Source organism: Uloborus diversus, chromosome 10 (assembly GCF_026930045.1).
Source record: "Uloborus diversus isolate 005 chromosome 10, Udiv.v.3.1, whole genome shotgun sequence".
Classification (NCBI taxonomy): domain Eukaryota; kingdom Metazoa; phylum Arthropoda; class Arachnida; order Araneae; family Uloboridae; genus Uloborus; species Uloborus diversus.
Genome location: NC_072740.1, coordinates 38,678,138 through 38,698,503, shown reverse-complemented (window position 1 = coordinate 38,698,503; position 20,366 = coordinate 38,678,138). Strand labels below are relative to the sequence as shown.

Here is a 20,366-nt window from a genome sequence, read left to right as displayed (position 1 = left end):
CCAATGAACAGTACATTGAAAATGTATGTTTGTTCTTGTTGGTGTATAAAATTGGTCGGCAACCCGTCAACCAAAGTCAATCATTTCTTGATTGATATTATTTTAAAAAATTCAAAACTTTTTATACTCACTGGAGGTTTCACTGTCATTATTTTATCAATTTTAGAACAAGCAATATAGTTGTCTGAAATTACTTTGATGTGAGTTAATTGTGCTCACATAACATTATTTTAGCACACACACAATTTAAAGCCACTATTTAATAAATATCAGACTCCATTTGATAAAGTGTTACTTTCAATTTGTAGTCAGAACAGACTTGCCAGTGTATGCAATACATTCGTTAAAGTCCAAGTGATCACCTCCACTCCCAACCAGCAGATCTTTGTTCACCAAACTTAGAATGTCAATCTTAAGTCAATTTAGGTTGCTGACTGCTGATGTGAAAACATGTTAGGATTATTTTCTATCAGATGTGAAAGTATTGAAAATAATATAATTGACTTGGCATATGTGACTAAGTACAATCAGTAGAACAACAGTATTTTTATGCATTGCAAGAAAAACAGATTAGTTTATCCTCATTCAAAGTGAATAAAATATGGTATACTATTGCACAAGCAGTGTGTTTTTCGTAATTCCTTACAAAAATTTCGACTCCTTGAATTTTCTTCTGCACTCTTTGGAATTGTTTTGCTGTTGTCTACAAACCCAGGATATGTAACTTCATTTCACATGGACAAGCAATTTTTTGTAAATCTTAAATTTTAGAAGTCAAGATTCGGTATGGGCGTTCATGGTCATACTATGAGCATATAAGTAGGCGTTTTTCCTTTTCATGAGAAAAGAAAATGTTAATGAAACTTTAAAAATAAAACCAAATGCCAAACAATAAGGTAGTGTTTAAAAATAATTTGGGAAAATGACCCACTTAGTTTTTAATACGTTAAAGAAAAAATATATTCCAAACATTTTCACAGTGGGACCATGAAAGGACCACCAGTACTACCAATTATTTTTTAATTTTTGGAGTGTTTACTAAAAATCTTATGAAAATTCGCTCTTTCCCCATGTTTTGAGACAATTTGAAATTTTTGAAGATTTCATGCTGTAGATTTTTGATGTATTAAAAATATGTATCATGGAAAACCTATAACATGTAAAATAATTTAAGTGTGATGCTGTGGTAGAATCAACAGCTTTTCTAAAAAAATAATTTTGTCACTTATAACATTTAAGCCATGGGTGCAAGACCTTCCGTCTCAGGACGGATTTCCGTCTTGACAAAATTTCCGAGACGGAGGTCGGGACGGAAAGAAATTCAATGACTTTCTTTTAGTTTTTAATGAAAAAAGAAAAATTGAGTGTTTGAAAAATATGCTTTAATATTACTGGACCGTTCCATAAACACGAATTTACATCGACATTCTCTCGGTTTTCCGCCATGTGCTTGTTTTGTTTGCAACGTACTTTTGGAGGAGTGGCTTATTGACTCGCGCCGTGTGACTTTTTTAGGTATAGCTTTGTTATTTCCAACTCACTGTGTTGCAGACCGAGGAGTTGCTCGCTAATCTCCCTGATTTTTCGAAGCAATCGGCTCTAATTGAAAATTTAGCCTTTTCTCATGCTATTTCCGATCATCCTTTCGTTTTTTTTTACTTGCGGGTTTTTTTTTTTTTTTTTGCAAACTTTACATGCATAAATGAAAATTATGTACACTCTTAAAATGTCTTAAGAGTTGAATCTGCATCACCTATTGAGAGTAATTGCTGACAAGATGAAATATTTTCGCCACAGCAAAGGGCGTCCACATACCAGGTAAAACAGAAACTATCAAGGATTTTGAAGATTTTAATGAAAATGGGAATTTTGGAAATAATCAGGGGGGGGGGATTTCAAGCTGGTTGGAAACAAGAATGGGCAACCGTTCCTGCATTTTTGACAAAGACTTGAGGAATCACTAAATTCTAATGTCATTGAATCTAACACTCGCTAGAATGGAAATATGGGTGGGGGAGGGGGAGAAAGGAAAGGAGAAAAATAACGGCAGAACGAGTTTGCGAAAAAACGCTGCTCTTGCAAAGAGGGTAATCTGTCCGCAAATTATCCCACGATACTGAGGTCTTAAAACGTTGATATCTTGGACAATCTAGGGGGGGGACTCACGGGTTACAGTATAAAATATCGAAAAACTGAATTGAAAATATTTTTGAAGCTAGGAGTGGTTTCGATATTTCTCCTCTGCAAACTTTTAAAAGTCAAAAAGTTTTAGGCTGTCTTTAACGATGTAAAAGTGGGGAGGGGGAGGTTTAAAAAAAAAATCGAAGATTGGAGCCTTAAAAACACTAATTTAGGCAATCTTTGGTGAATTTATGAGAGATGGTTTTGGGGATCTAACATGAAAATGTTTTGTAGCTGATGTATTAAAAACTATTTGAGGCTATACTTAAATGACCTAAGTTAAAGGGCATTTGCGACCCTGTCCCGAAAAGTGTTTGTAATTGAAGTCTTAAAACTTTTCGGCTGTCTTTGGCAATGTCAAGAGGGAGGGAGGGGGCTCTCTTTAGGCGAAATTCCGAAACTGGAGTCTTAAAAGAGAAACTTTAGTCTGTCTTGGGGTTCGGGGTTCTCCTTTCCCAAAAAATATTCAAAGCTGAAGTATTCAGAACTCGGTAATCTTTGGAAGACTTAAGAAGAGGGAATTCGAAGGCTTTCTCTCAATACGTTTTAGAATTTAAATTCTTAAATCTTCGGTGATGAAAAGGGGAAACCACAAATTTAAGTAAAATTTAGTGAACTTAGAGGAAAGAGTTCGGCCGGGGGGGGGGGGGGGGGGGGGGTCTTTCTCCCCGAAGTATTGAAATGCTATTTTGGCTATTTTTGACTGAGTTAAGAGTTAGGGAATTCAGGGGTCTTTCTCGAAACATTTTCGAAATTGAAGTCTTAAAACTTTGGAATGCCTTTGGTGATGTGTGGAAGGGAGTTGCTCTCTCAATAGAAAAATAAATCTTAAACAAAAACTTACACTGCGTTTAGTAAACACAATGAAAGGAGGGGGGGTATTCCGCGCCCCCAGCCCGAAATATTTGTTTCTGAAATTTTAAGAGCTTTGTTTTGGGCTATCTTTAGATGACTTAAGGGGGAAGGGTGTAGGAAGATTCTTTCAAAAAGTTTCCAAAATTAAAGTATTAAAATTTTTAGGCGGTCATAAGTTATGTTTATAGGTAAAAGGTGTACTATTCCTACAAAACAATTTAGAAACTGAAGCCTTAAAAATTGAAATTTAGAACATTTGTGGTGAACTCAGAGGAAAGGGTTCGGGAGTTCTCTTCCAAAAAGTCTTTGATCCTGAAATATTTAAAGCGCCACCTTAGGCTATATTTGAGTGCCTTAAGAGGGATGTGATTCGGGAACCCTGCCTAGGGTTAGGATTCAGTTCCTCTATTTTTTTTTTTTAATTAATGAATGTTGGAAAGGGTACCTTGTTTAAAAAATATATTTACTTCACTGAAGTGATTTTTTATTGCTAATTTCACTACCTGCTATCTTATAAAAGAATTCTATTTCAAATGAAGACTGTGTGGGGGAATGGTAACAGTTCGTTATCATTAGTCGGCCTTAGCCTTCCCCCATCTTTCCTTCTTTTCTAGTTTGTTGGCGCTACCTTGAGTAGACTTTCCGATCAGAACTGATTTATGTTGCAAAAGTGAAAATCTTATGTCCTAAGCAATTTTATTTCTACAATAAAAATGTTTACGACCAGCAAAAAACTAATGATGGGGTGCTGCAAACGCTTTTACCCCTTACATTATCTAACATCGTCTAAAATTGCGTTTTTGAAACTTCAATTTCGAAATATTGCCAAAGGAAGGTTCCTAAACTCCATCCCTTTAATAGTGCATTCAAAAAGCGTATAAACGTTATGAAATATAAATTATAATTTCCATTTTAAATCTTCAATTTCGGGGAAAGCCCATAGCTCCCCCCCCCCCCCTCTTTCTCTAATATTTTTTGAAGGTTGCCCAACATTGTAATTTTGGGACTATCAGTTTGAAATAATTGATGTAAGAGTCCCTGAACCCCTCCTTTCCCTGAACTTTACCAAAGCGGCCTACCATAGCGTTTTTTGGACTTCAATTTGAAAAAATTTCTGGGGGAGAGCCCCCAGACGCCCCCCCCCCCCTTATTGCCGGATTTTAGATTTTTTGGTATTATGTCAAAACACTTAAATATTACAATTTTAAGGCTTAAAATTTGAATCAAAGATTCCAAAACTGGCATTGTTAAAATCTACAACATTTATACATACAAATTTTTCCTTAAGCTCGCATGCGGGCGGGGGGGGGGGGGGGGGGCTGAAAATATTTTCCGCCTTGACCACATCACCAAACTTGCACCCAAGATTTAAGCATGCATTTTTCATTCTATCTCTACTAGCATAGCCAAAGGAGATAAGGGGGGGGGGGGTCATAACCATCTTGAGGCTGTAAGATATAAGTAAAATTGCATTTCTTGGCTTTACTTTCAGAAACGTTTCTGAAATGAGTCCCCCTATCTACAACCATGCCGGAAAAATCATCATCACTTTAATCATATTGTAGCACAAAGCTTATATGATAAATTTTCATTTAACTTAGGCTTAAATAGGCCTTTTGATCATATTTTTGAATTTATTATGCCTGAAGTGAACAGGTTTTATAGTATTAGACTGAAGAAGTATAGGTTTTAGTATCATTTGTTCTTTCTTTGTTGTTGTAAACGTAAGGGAATTATTCCCAAGTTTATTTCTTTGAATTGTAATCTTTCTTTCTCTCCTAAAATTAACAAAGTGCTTTTCCTCCCCAAGTTAGCTCGGTTAAGAGCTCTTATTCAGGAAAAGTCGTAGAAAATTACTATTATATAAAACGAGTTGTTTTCTTTACATCTCAAATTTTCGAATTCTATCTCTAATTTTAATTTAATTAACAGTAAAAGTTGGAATAGGATTCTTCCATCTACTTTTAAGCATAGGAATCCTATTCCAACTTTTACTGTTAAGTCCTTAGTTACAGGGCAGATAGTATAAAATATTACCAGAATGTGTCGGTATTTATTATAGGTAAAAGGGTTGAACTAAAATTGGGAAAAATTTCCAGATTTTGAAAAATCTTCATAAATTTTGTCTCAAGATAAGTCTAATCCTCCAACTTTAAACATCGTTTTTGGACTAAATTGCTGAAATTTAAAGTGAGAATATGTGGTAATTATTTCAATGAGAGTTCAGAACTTTTTTAACATCCTTTAAGACAATCATTCAATATTTTTTGTCCATCATGTTGAGATTTCAGTAGTGATCCGAATTTCTGCTAAGTCTGTGGTTGAGGGAATTAGAATCCAAAATTATAACCGAAGTAGTTATTTCTGTTTCAAAAATCCTGTGACATTTAATCTCTTTAAATTGTATTCTAGCTTTCTTTGCTACATTCGATTTTTGCTATAGTAAACTCGGGATGTAACGATCCTTTGGTTGTCGCAAACGTTTTAAATGGTCCCAACTGAAGCCCTATGTTGTTGACATATTTTAAAACTCTTGAAACAATAGCCAGCGCTAGAGGATTCGCTAAACTGATAAAAAAATTTCTAAAATTTTTAACTTTTCATAGTTTTGTGCTACTTTACCAATTTTTCCACAGACAAAAAATCTGCATAGAATTCTGGTGCATCTTTTTGCACCAGAATACAGCATTCTAATCCACATTCCTCACCCATTGTTCCTCTAATAATATGAACTTCACGCTGACCATGACTAAATCCCGCAAGGGAAAAGCTTTTTCTGTATGGAATCAAGTTAAATTTATTTTGAAGTTAAAAAGCAGCATATTCCTCAATTTGCAAAGAATTTTCACTTTATTAATTTACTGCAGCCACTTTCTGTCAGAATTGTAATTTAAATGTTGCTGTCAGTGTTTTAAGCAACATTTTTACAACAAAACTTGATAAATATGTTGTAGGCTTGTTTACAATAGCTGAGAGAAAAATCATGCATGTACATAAAATCAAAATGCTTGAAACCAAAAAATGACATTGCCGAGCACTGTAGTTGATGCTAATATTTGACTTAATTTTATCCTAATTACTAATAGACTTATTGAGTAATAAAAGGCATTTATTGTAGAAGTCGGAGCATGTTTGGACTTTTCTTTGAAAAATCATATATAGCAAACCCTCAGCTATAGCAATCTCCTAAGATAGTTGGTTGAAGGTTCACTACAGGTAGTATTAGACTATTAATTTTTAGCTTTTATGTACATAGTTAAACTTTTGTTACTGCATTTTTTTTCCTAATTATTAGGATCCAGCTCTTGTTATGGGTGCAGTGCATTAAACATTTGTTGTGTATTTTTTATATTAGCTTTGTTCTTTTCTGTAATTTTTTTCAGTTGTATTATAATGTTATTTATCATGTTGTTCCTTATTTGTTTCTACGTAGATGATGAGCAGCTTGGTGGCCTAAGTTCACTTATTAGTTCGTCAGTTCCTGGGTCTGTGCCTGCATCGAGTAATATTTCAAATGTTTTGAACTCTGCAATGGCTCAAAAAAGTAGCAAAAATATCTTAAAACCTCCTAAGAAAAGGTACATAGTCAACGGGCAATTCAAATGTGTTTCTGAAACAAATGTTGATTCGAGAGATTTCCAAACTCGCAATGCTTGTTCTGCATTATTAGAGCTTGCTGAGGTAACTGTTTTGTATCTATCTATACATGTTTTTTTTTACTGCAATTTTCATTTTGTTTTTAATGGATCTTTTGTCTCTGTATGGTGACTCTTATCGCAACTGTGATGATGTAGAACTAAACAATGATTATTATTCCCTGTACTACTGACAGTACATGAGATGTTGTTTAACTCTTAACGAATTATAATTGCATTCATCCTGACTTAAGATGGTGTAGTGGAGCAATTAACCACAGGGAAAACTTTTATCTTGACAATAGTGTATATTCAAACATTTCTAGTAGTTCCAGCTGCTGATGCTGTGCAAGTAGAGTTACCATTATTTACTTGTCAAATCTTGACGAAACCATTAAAATGAAAGAGGGCAGACTGCAAACTGAACTACTGGCATAATGTTTTGCCAATTGACTTTTTATCACACTTGACTAGAAAATGTTTGGCTAGTTTTGCATTTTATAAAGATTAATGCAATTTTTAATAGCACTTTTATGTTTCATTCGAAATGATGTAAAAAATCCAAAATTTTTAAGTCTTTATGCAACTATTTAATCCAGTATTTCTTAAGCTATGTGATAAGTAGCTTAAGAAATGCTGGCTCTATCACGCTTCTTTTTTACCAAACACATTCATTAGCCTTTTCTAATTCGTTTATGTTAACTGTTCCCTTCAAATAGTAGCAAAATATTAGTTTCAAAAAAGGTTAATTCTTTTGAGGGGCTATAGTATAGTCAGTTAAAAAAGGGAGAAGGAGGAGGTTTTTTATGAAAATGCTGAAGAGAGTCGATAATTTCTGTTGGCTTTTCAACCACCAAACAATTTTTGTGGAGTGTATATTGTATTATTCAGTGGCAGATTTACCATGTTGCAATTGCAAGGGCCCCCACAACATAGTGACCCTGAAGGGGAGCTTAAGAAGGACATGACTGTTCATCTTAAGGGGGCTGCAAAAATTGAATTGCCTCGTGCCTCCAAACCTTTAAATCTGCCTCTGGTATTATTGCAAGAGGATAAATGCATTTGTAAATGGTGTTCAATTCCTTGTATTTCAAACAGTAAGCATTACCTTTAATAGGGAAAGAATTCAAAAACGGGCCGCGGTAATTTGTCACTGAATTACACATATTTCATTGTTAAACACATAGTATTACTTAATAGGTTAGCGATAGTACATTAGAAGCGTAGGTTTGTTGTTTAAATTACAATATTATCAACATTTATAATGTCAAATGTCTTTTTTCTTCATATTTTGGATAATTAGATGTAATTATGTCGAAAGGGTGTTATTTCATGCCTAGAAAGTTATAATTATATTTAAAAAGCACATTTAAAAGGCTGTAAATGAGTTTTATATATGTAACAATGAAAGTATTTGATTTATAAATAAAAAATCCCCCTACTTTGCATGGTAGACTGGTAGAGTCTGGATTGGATTAACCGCGACAAACAAGGGTTGAATGTGCTCTGACTTTTCACCAAAAAATAGGTGAACAAACTGAAAAGAAATACAGTAAGAAAGATAGTTTGTTATGAGTTTTTACATATATCATGCAGAGTACCCCCAGAGTATCTCTCTTGTTATAATCCTTGCCTCTCTAGTTCATCAGAACACTATTAACGGTTGATATAATGTTCCCTTCTCCTCCTAATAAAAATAATGGCTAGGAAAGTGTCAAACTATTAAAATAATGGGGATGGGGGCATATCTCCATCAAGGGATTGATGGGGAAGGGGAGAGAATGGTGAAAATATTTGAATTGACATGCTCATTTTAATCAAGAATCAGCAAGAACAGTTTCAGAAGCATTTGGAGAAGGGTTTTTTTATTGCCGCTCCGTGTAATTTGTAATGAGAAATAAATTGTTGTGTTTTCTTTTTAAAAGAAACAAAAAAGAAAAAAAAATACATTTAACAGATTTAACATACAACTTAATTATTTTTACCATTTGTCTATACCTGATATCCCAAATATCCCAAATAAGAGATCCTGAATACTTTGACCTGCCACCTGCTTCTAAAGCTGAAAACTAGAAAATTTGGTCAGTAGCCAAATATATGGTAAATAAATAAATATGGTATTTGGTCGGTAGACTCGGTTTTATTAGTGGCCACTTTTTAAAGTTAGTAGCCACTTTTTAAAGCTGCAACTATGTTTCCAATTTTTATTAATAATGAAAAAAGTATCAGAATATCGCTCACATGCAAGAATGTTGACACAACCAAAAAGCATAAAATTTTACATAAGAGACGAAAAAAAAACCCTTTTAGCACAGTGCAAAACGAGGAAAAAGTTCGATTTTAGAGCATTAGTAAATCATTTTGCAAACCATAGAGACCTTCATGATGTTTTCCCTGTTGTAAGCAATATTTCAAACTGCTATATATTTTTAATGAAGCGCAATATATGTGTTTTGAGTTGTGTTACTTTTTTTGTGCATGAGCGATATATTAAACATTGTTTTCTGTAATCTGCCAACTATTCATGAGCATGTCCTAGAAGATGTATGCAAAATGCTTTTAGTTTTATAATATGATTGGTAAAAGACATTAAAAATCTTTCACGACATGTTTCTGTTTATTTCAAACCTTAAGAAAAATGAATTTGCGTTAAACATTCCCACTTCAGAAACTTGATAACAATGAATCTATGGCATAAAGGGCGTAAGTCCCGGACTTATGCCCTTTTCTGCAATAAACGTGAAAGAAGAAATAATAAGACGCAATGGCAAGATCATAGAAGAACTAGATTTTTTGGCGTAATGAAGTAAAAACAAATAACTCCTTTGATCTAGCATAATTTCGGTAAAGGTATGTTCGTCAATTCGGGAGGTTAGGAGGGGGGATACGAAATCACGAAATTGAAATGAAATTTGCTACATTCTCAGGGGTTTTATTATTATCACTCTAGGGACTGTGAAAAAACTGCTTTCAGTGAGATTTACGCTGGTCAGAGTAAGAACAACACTGCAGCAGACTTGTTCTAGAAATAACACTGAAGAAATTCAACAAGATTACTGATGACATTCCTCTGAAAGGACGTTTGTTTGTCCTTTGCGACCAGGATTTTAGGACAGTAAAACAAATGTTAAACACATATGACAGATTATTACCATGTGAAATCCAATCTCATATAAGTGAAATTCTGAAATTACATCAAGATTCACCATCACATCTGTTGAAAACAATGAAATCGGTAACTGGTAAAACAGGTGCCCTTCATTTTTAAGAGGTCTTATCTCCCAAATTGAGATTTTGGAAAAAGATTCTAATGGGCAAAAAGTGTTTTCAATTATCAACATTCATGATGTTTAAAAATTCGACAAAACATCAAAGGAACAGTTTCAATCTAGCTATTTTATAGATGATTTTCAAGACAATATTGCAAAGTAAAGCTTGGCGCTGAACTACCTTTGCCAATATTGAGCATAAAGGGAAAACTTTCATGTTGTTGTTAGAAATAACAAATATCAAGATAATTATTCAGTGCAATTTTGAATATAGTCATACTAATATGTTCATCAAACTTGGTACACAAAACTAGATGACAATGGATAGAAAAAAAGATTTCCATGGAGGATGTATTTGATGAATATGAATATCAATATAGTTTTATACACATGTAAAATTTTTGTTTTATCTCAGTTTCTTAGATTTTGTATTTTTTTAATTTTTTTACACCAGACTTTATTAGTTCACTAAAACAGGACGAGAGGAAGAGGAAAACATACGATGTATTTTCTTAAGATAACAAATTTATGAATACAGACTTTACTAATTATTTTTGTCACTTAGTTATATTATTTTTTACTATCATAAACCAGTTTGAAACAAATCTGTTTCGTTTTCCATTTTCATCACTCTGAACTAGTCTTTCAGGATATTTATTGCAGAAAGAGTATAAGTCCAAATTAAAAAGATTTTTTTTATTAATTTCAGTGATGAAATGAAATGTAATTCAAGGTGAGGTAATGATCCTACCTGTGCCTATATTAGTCGTAAAAATTTTCGTAGAATTTAGTTCATTTCTAAATGAAATAATCACTTTTTATTGATTCCTGGAAAGTTGCTTTCTTTGGACTTATGCCCTTTCTGAAATAATCGATTCAATTGTTTTCTTATATTTGTAAATCTTGCTCCAAAACTGACCTCTCTCTCACAACTTGCTGCTCTTAGGCTGTTATCTAGGAAGAATTATGTGATACTCTACTAATTCTTAATCATACTAACATTTAATCTTAAAATACTTATCTTATAAATATTCAATGAATTGTGTCATATTTTATAAATTTGCTTAGTTAAAAACCAATTTTTAAAACATTGTAACAGTTCAAACTATGCCAGACTTTCATCAATACTGAATAGAGATATTTTGGAACAATAGTGCTACTACCTTTTTTCACTAATAAAATACTCTTACAAAATTTATGAACAATATCATTAATTATTTGCTGATTCCTGCTGTATTTGTTTGGCTATAAATAATTTTCCATTATGAGATTTTTTTTTACATTTGTTTTTCATTGCTATCATGTGTATTATTTTATATTGTTTTTTCTAAAATTCTTTCATTGCTATGACACTGAAATAGCTCTTCTCATACATATTTCTGCAGCAAATTCATGTTAATGTTGTTGATAATCCATTAATTTGCATTAAACTTGTATTCAGATATTAACTTCTGTATGATTTTTCTTTGCTTATAGATTTGTACAAGTAGTGCTGCCCGTGAAAGTTCCACTTTGGCTTTAGATTCAAGTAATGAGCTAACTGAGGGGAAGTATTCAGAGCCTCTTACAGGTAGCAATAACTTTAAATATCAGTTTGGTTGCTCGGATTCCGCTGATCGTCCAAAAACTGCTTCATTAACACATCCTATGCTGTGTAGTTTACAAGAGACTAATGAACATTCGAAAAAACTTCCAATTTCTGTGCCTCTTAATACAGAAGTCAACGCAATTCATAGGACAGAAAATGCTTTCTCTCATCAAGACCAACCTCTTGATCTGTGCAAGAATAGAGGTAAAACTATAACTACTAGCCACCAGCAACTTATTGATCACTTTGTTGATAAATTTTTGTGTGATAAACCTTTACCTCAAAGCAGCTATTGTAAATCGTCTATCATAGATGCAGACTTTTGTAAAATGTTTTCTGATAAAAGTGCCAGTGACTTATATCATACTAAGGATGAAAAGCCTAATCATTCCGGATTTACTTTATCTGTTGCAATTGAGTCTGCTGTAGATAAAGCATATAGCAAAGATTCTGCCAAGTCAAATGATTTTGAAGTGCCAGAGTCCTCTCGTGCAATTCTTGAACATATCACTCGAGGCAATTGTGATGAACCTTTAAAACTGGAAAAAATGCAAGAAAAATTGCCTGATGAGAAAAAAGAGTTAAAATCTAGCAATCAAAATGTAGAATGTGCAAACCAATCTCAATGTACTGAGCTAAACATGAAAAATAATTTAGACTCTAATTTAAAGAGTGATATAATTAGTCCTGTAAATATAAATAATAATGAGAAACAAGTCAAGGAAACTTTCTCTAATGTGCATGAAAACAGCAGTAGTAATTTCTTTAGGAAAGTAATTACTCCGCCAAAGAAGTCGCGTGTTTGGTGCAACATATTTATGAATGAGCAGATGATGCAAAATAAAAACTCAAACAATAAATCACAAACTTTAAATCCAATAGTTCCAACATTACCTCCTGCAAGGCGGAGTTCTCAGCGTACATGTAAAGGTCGTCGATATCAGGCGTTGATTACAGAAGGGCTATTGCAATCAGCAAAGGAAAGAAAATCAAATAGTAATAAAAAATCACCTCCTTCACAAGACAAAATGAAGAACAAACCAAACTCAGTTGCCGAAAACCATATTTTGTCTTCCGTTAAAAAGAAAAGAAAAAAAGAAGCAGTTGATAAAAACAGAAATGTTAAAACAGAGGAACTAGAAGTTGAAAAAGGGTAAGAATTTACTATTGAGTTCAGTCTGCTAATTTCACTAAAAAATATTATTTCTATCTTAACTTTCATATTTTTATAAGCAACTGCTATTGCATAATTTATTGTTCAAATGTATCTTAAATTTATTATTTAACATCTTTTTGTAATGAATTATACAGTAACAACCTTCATCATTTTCAATTAACTAGAGCTATATGACTTGGAATTTCATACTATCTGCAATCTAACAAAAATATATGTTGCACTTCTATGATGTACTCCAGATTTTAGGTCTCCTGTTTTCAATGTTAATTTTTTTCCAAACCATGATTGCTATCTGCAAACTAAAGAGAGCAAAATTGTAGGAAGTACGCATAGCTCTTTTTTTAACTCTTCATTTTTTGAACACTTGTTTAACCCTTGTTCATGAACTGAAAATTGATAAAATGTCTCATTTGTTTATCTACTTATTTTGTTTTATTAGACTTAAATCAAAGTCAAATAGTTATTTAGGCATAATAATAACACGAGAGAAAGGTAAAACATTTTTATTCCTTAACCACTTACTTATTCTACTGTTTAATTATGAGAAAATTTGCATGAAATAACCATCTTAATTACATTATTAAAATATGAGAATAAACAAATGTGTTATATACATGTATATCTGGTATATATCTTATGTATGATGGGAACCATCAGATTCGGGGTTGTTCTAGGGAGTCCATTTTGTTCATTCTCATCTTTGTGAGGGGTACATTAAAGGAGAAAAGAGTTAAAAGCCATGAAAAAAGTGCTATTTTTAATTTGTTTTTAAAAGATCTTTTTCATGTGTCTCCCTGCATTGATTTTCAAATGTCTTGACCAAAAAAATGTAAAACTTGTGATTTAATGTCTATTTATGTCATTCATTTAGAAGTTTTTTTTTAATTATGTGCCACTGAAATTTGTATCATATTCCCCCCCCCCCCCCCCAGCCTTTCTGTTTGTGGGAAGTAATATACAAAATGCAGAAAATTATCTTTATTCTAGCATCACTGCGCAAATATTTGATTTAGATTGAAAGGTTAATTTCATTGGGTGATAAATCAAATACAGTGTAACCCCGATTTAATGATTGTCAAGGGATTGGAAGAAGTTATAGTTAAATTTAGGAGCATATATATTCAATGCAGTTAAATACAGACCAGTGAAATGGATCATTAAATTGAGAAAATCGTTAATTCAGGTATCATTCAATCAAAGTTATACTGTACTCTTTATAAAGTTTGTTTGTTATAAACATTTGATTTCTATGCTAAATTATTTTTACTGGGGAATTCATTTAAATACAATTACCGTATATTTTTAACATAATTTTTCTGTTATATTGCTTAAAATTTTAATTTGATTTAAAATAAACTTCAATTTTATTGTTTGTTTCCCTCATACATATTTTATAGCCAGTTTCTTTTGCCACCATGAATTAACTGACAGATAACTGTTTTTAATTTTGATTTTAAAGACTGTTGACCATATTCTAATAAGGATTTTTATGGACTGTTGTCTGTTTTTTCATGGGGATTTTTAGAGACTGCTACCATTGCTTAGGAACTTTCATCCTAGTTATTGAAGAGTGAAATGTGTCTTGCCAACTCATTTCTTTTCCTTGTTAGTTAATGATACAACATTTGAGACTGCATGTGCCTGTAGTAAACACAACTCTGTACTACAAGTTTTTATTTAAATTCCCCATTTGTTTCATTTTGCAATTTGCATTGAGCTGAAATTCATGGCACAGGACAGTAGAATTCCCACCTAAATTCAGCAGATTTCTGTTTAAAAATTTTGTGCGTGGGAGACTTCAGCCCACTTTATATTCAGGGCCCCATTCAACCAGTTAAACCACACATTGTGATAGGTACTGTGAATCCCACAGAGTATTCAAAAGTTTTTGTGAAAACATGGTCATGTGTGTTAACTCACCAACATTATTATTAAACCAAAAAAAAAAAAAAAAAACAACGAGCGGTAATGTGTAAATGTTGCTTTTGATGGTCTGTTGTAGGCATCTCTAAAACCGAATTTTTTTTATTAAAAACAGAAATTTCTCTCTATTAACTATTTCTATTTAGTTCACAGCATTTATGAAATGTTTACTATCTTTTTGCACCCTTATTAGAAATTAGAATTTTCTATCAGTATTTTTAACATTAAAAAGCAAAAATAATTTTTATGAGAACCCTGTTATGGAAATTTTACAAGTGAGAATCATATCCTTCCTTCAAAAACAACTTTTGTATTCGCCTCTGAAAACAGAGCATCAAAAGCTAATTTTAAGAAATTGGGATAGTTTTAAAAATAACTCAAGACAAAGACACTAACGTTTTCAATGAAGCAATTCTTAGTAAGATAAAATAATCTTTTTAAGTTTTTTTCTTTAAAAATTTCTTTTTTGAGTGCTTTGACAAAATTTTCTTATGCACTAAGTGGTTCTATTTGTAAGCAATTTCCCTTTCTTATCTAAAAATTTCTTCGAAAGACCTTACAAAACTTTCAATTCTCCTTTCCAATAAATTCCCCTGCTCAAATCTGTTTTAGGATGTCCCCCCTCCCTGAAGTTGCTCGGTGAATGTAGCCCTGTGAAACTTCTAAAACGTAGCTGATTCAGTTTATTTCAAAAGTACAATCAGAAATGGCATCCGAAAGGATTGATATTAAAATGAACAAGTTCATGTTCTAACTGATGATAAAAAAGAAAACCTCATGATCATTGTCCACTTCAAAAATTTTACGTTTAAAAATTTTTGGAACTTTTAAAGGACACAGAGAGGAAATTAGGAATCTAATCTTTATTCTCTGGTGCATATCTTAAAATTAAATGCTTTGTTTTGTAAACAATAAGAAAATACAGTGAAATCTGGTTACAACAAGATTCAAGGGACTGCATCTTTTGTAAATTAAATCAGGATTGAATATTTATTTCATTTTACTGGTATTCATTGGTATTTCATTGTATAGTTTTCTTGACTTTGAAAACAATTGATTGTATCTTTCTTTAAAATTTTGAAACTGGTGTTTGACTTTTTTATAATTTTTCAGTTTGTTTAATCTGGAAGAAAAAATCGCATCTTTACCAAAATGTAATTTTGAGCATTTGAACAAGAAAAAGAAAATAATGTTGGAAACTAATTCAAACAGTATAAAAATCGAAAATTCTAATGTGTTTGCTTCTACCTCATCGACAGATAATCATACATCATCTTTTATTAATGAATGGCAGAATATTTCATCTAGTGGAAGGTATAAAACTGGGTTAGTATTTTTCTTTTCCCTTTTACACTGGGCAATCTGTAATTTATGTATATATCTTACCCACCATGCCATCTTATTATACATGCCTTGCTACTTTTGAGGCATGCATCCTTTTTGTCATCTGATATGCAACGGCTTTGGAATTTATAATATGAATTGTTGAAGGATGCACCGGATTTGAACCTAAGTGAACTGATTGTTAAAAGCTCTAGTTAAATATTTCTCGTTCATTTTCTTAAAATTGCTTCAAAGAAAAAAACAAAAAACCACTTAGTTGTTTTTGAACATTGAAACACTAATGAGCATTGCACACATCAACAGCCGCAAAAGCAATTTTGTGGCTTTTAGAAGTAAATTTTAAAATATATAATCTGTAATACATTCAAGCCTCTTTTTTAGTGACTAAGAAAATACATACCAGACTAATATAAGATCTGGTTATAGGAGGTTGCTGACACTTTTATTATCTCAGATATGAAGAAAAATGATGATGAATACTAATAATTTAACAAAAGAGTCAAGAACTCAATAACAGAAGAATTCAGTTTGATTTATGACTCACACTTGTATGCTTGTATCCCACAATAGAAAATTTTCTTTTACTTATTATAAAGTGAAAAGGAAGCAGTTAACAGTCGCAATGATCCAAAATTTAGAAATTTACCAAATCAGATAGGTCAAAGTCTCAAAAATTCCAAATTTTGAACCTTGTGTTTTATTTATTATTTCTTATGTAAAACAAAATTGTTTTCACTAAACTAGAGTAAAAGTAACATTTTAAACATTTAACATAAAACGCTGCAAGGTCTTCAAAGAATGTAACTCCATTGTTTATCACTATATCAAAAAGAGATGAACAATAATGCATTTAGGGTGGTTACAAAAATTCGATTTTCGAATTTCTTCCGCGGCACAACCCCTAAAATGTGCCAATGGACTAGAAAACATGATTTGCAAAGTTTTAGCTTAATCCGATAATATTAACACGTCCTGCAAAGAGGCTTAAAGTTATGATAAACAGCAATTTTTAGCAAAATAATTGTAGTTTTTCCTCTTTAAAACCAAAATTTTTCATCCTAGAAACTTCATTCTGGTCTCATTTTATAAGAAATTTTATTTTGGTGATGAAATATCTTATCCATTTTTTAAACAAAATTTCCAGAATGGTCAGGTCATGGAAAATATCATCAAAAAAGAATTTTCAAGCAAAGACTTAAAAGCATTACAATATTCAATTATGTTTATTTGCTCTTTGTTGATTTTTATTTATCTATTAAAAAGGCTTCATTGGTATTTTAAAAATTAAATGCTACAAATTTGCTGATTTAAAATAAGGAAATTAAGCAGTTTAGTAGAGAAAGCAAAGAGTTAAAATTACAAAAAAGAACAAAAAAATCTAATGCATTTATTACTTACACTGTTAAATTATACATCATTATGTTATTACTTTTCATTGACAAGTTAAAGTGGTAACGGCCTCAATTATGATAGATTTTGATGAATGTGGAAAAATGTTCCTGCATTCAGACACAACTTGAAATAGAAACTGTTGTTAGTTAGAAATTAGTTTTGCACCTCTTTCAGCTGTGCCATTGACAACCCTTAAACTGTTTACTATCATTTTAGCTTTTATATAATATTGGTTTTCACACTATTCATCAAGATCAGTATTTAAAAACTTTATATTGATTTCAAAATCTTTCAAAAATTGAAAATCTTAAAAAGTTTGTGGAGAAATGAAAAGATTTTTGTCCAATAAACTAGTCTTCTTTCAGATTGAGCTGTGCTTTTCATGTGCCTCATGTGATTGTGCCCTATCATCACAATCATCTTCATTATCTCCTACTTTGGATTTTGTAGCCATCTTTGTTTTGATCTTTTTTTTTCCTAAAGTATCATCAAAAAAAGAAAAATGCATCCTTCTCTTGAGTTCAAGGACTACGGATGGTTAATTATTTTAGGTGGTTCCTTGCCTGCATCATCTTCATAAATACTCTTGTATTGAACCAAACATTTTACTAACTGTAGATCTTGGTTAGGGGCCAAAGCTGGACCGCAGTCAATAAACCATACTTTTCTGTAAATATTAATCATAAACAACCAAATATCTTCAATACCTTTTATCTCTAAATTGATTAAGGAAAGCTGATCCCTGAAAAGATATATTTTTAAATAGTTGCTGAGGCAGTGAGAAGCAAAGAGAGGTAATTGACAAAATTAAAATTTTGGAGATAATGATTACAAATAATAGGGGAACCTCTCCTCTACTTAGGGGCAAGATATGGTGCTAGTAGCTCTGGTAGGGGCTGTTGTATAGCATGCTTCAGAAAAAAAGTTCAATGAAGCCTGCCTAGGATCTGAACTATAAATGCATTTTACAAGGAACTTTAAAAAGTCCACTTACATCCCTTTGCTTCTCATTGCCTCATATGGCCTTTGCCATCCATCTGGTGTGATGAATAAAGCCAGGTACTCGAAAAGTAACGCCATTTGGAGAAAGACTCCCTAAACAAGTTAAGCAAAATTGAATGAATTCATTGTTGTCATCTCTAGGCTGCTACTGTTTTTATTTCTCAAAAAGAAAGCTTGAAATTTCTCCAAGATTGTCTTATTTTGTTTTTAATCTTCTATACTTGCTTTGAATTTCTTCTTATCATTACCATTCATCCAGAAATTCTTGAATCTGGAGAATCTTGGATGTTGTTTCATTTTCAAGAATTTATCCTGGAATTCTTGAAAATCCGGTAGAGGACTAGTGGACGTACCTATTTTGAAATCAAAATTCCTTTAAACCAACTTCTAAGATGTGGTAGTGACATGCTAAATACAAAAACTTTTTCTGTAACAACTGTACTCACAAAATGCAGGTTTGCACTACCGAAAGAAGCCATAAAATGATTGTCATTTTAACAAAAGCCCTAACAAGTTCCCGTCTAAGAACACAGACCACTTTCTTGGGAATCGTAGTTTTTCCTTTCTCTAGGGGGTCGAAAACCCTTACAAGGCTGGGATTTTTAAGCTATTGTTTCGTTGACCACCAAGAAGGAAAGTAACATTCCGTATTTATGGCCTCTACAGCTAATTGCATAAGTTTGTTTGTTCAAGCTTTGAGTTTTAGAGACATATAGTACAGTGAAATCCCGTTACAACAAACTTAAAATTACCAGAATTTTTTTCGTTGTAATGAGGATTTAGTAGTAATGAAATTCATGCAACGTAATGGAAATCAAATCGAGGCTGAAAATTTCTTTTGTTGAAACGGATATTTTGTTGTATTGGTATTCGTTGTAATGGGATTTCACTGTAGTGGAGAGTGTTGTACCTTGAGAGACTTTTCATATTTTAATTTTTAACGTCAATTACTTAAATCAAATTTAAAATCTAAAAGTCACATTAAAATACCTCAACATATTTCTATGCAATATATATATATATAATTTAATTCAGACAGTTTGAAAATAAAATGTTGCCATCCATTTAAAGTATAAGTTCCAAGCTGTCTCAAGGTACAATATCCTATTGTACCTTAGGACTCATCCAGTTGTACTATGGGAATGTCTTCATGATTCAGGAAACAGACATATACTTGAACTAATTTTGCATTTGAAAACAAAAGAAATTATTTTTTTCATGGTAGTGAAATAAATCATGAATATTTAATAATGAATTATGAATTTTTTCTATTAAATTTGTTTAAAAGACTATATAAGATTAGAACATTGTTCCATGTTCCAAAACATATCTTCATTATTAAGAACCATGAATATGTTGTACCTTGGAAGCTGTCCTAAGTTACAAAATGTTTGGCTGTCCCAAGGTATAATCACCACGTGGTTTAAAAAAACCAAAATGATGGTCACTCTACATGCACTATCATTATTTTCTCATAAGCAAGTTATTTAAAGTACTTCTCTTTTATAACAAAATATAATTCAGTTGATTAAATTTAGAAATACAAAGACAGAAAATGAAATAAAAATGAAGAAAATATTTACTTTTTGCCATGAAATTTTCTTTATCTCACAAAATCATGAATTTTACTCATTTGATGTTGATTTTTATTATGGCACCATTTAGTGGTGAAGATTACTATTAGATATTACAGAAACATGGCTGCTAAAAATAGATTCTTAGAAATTAGCAGTGTCCTAAGGTACAACACTCTCCCCTCTGTATTTCTGATAATATTGATGTTTTTGCTCTGATAACTTAATATTGTAAGGGGATTACAACCATTATGTAAAATAACTAATGTAATTTATATTATAATGATTAATAACTTCTATGCAATTTTGAGGATATTAGCTACAACCAGACTTGAAAAATCCTGAATAATTTTCTATCAATTTTTACAAGAATTTAGATGAAATTATACTTATAGTGAATAAAATTCTCTATAAAATAAGACCAGA

General features: G+C 31.9%; 1 protein-coding gene across 2 annotated transcripts in view; it reads left to right on the top strand.

Moving 5' to 3' along the window:
- LOC129231321 (uncharacterized) overlaps positions 1-20,366 on the top strand; it is an 89,621-nt gene that overhangs the window by 59,714 nt on the left and 9,541 nt on the right. For both annotated transcript variants that reach the window (XM_054865609.1, XM_054865610.1), the window contains 3 exons: positions 6,470-6,717; positions 11,417-12,681; positions 15,742-15,954. In XM_054865609.1, the coding sequence (XP_054721584.1) occupies positions 6,470-6,717; positions 11,417-12,681; positions 15,742-15,954 (1,726 nt within the window). The remainder of the gene's footprint in view (positions 1-6,469; positions 6,718-11,416; positions 12,682-15,741; positions 15,955-20,366) is intronic.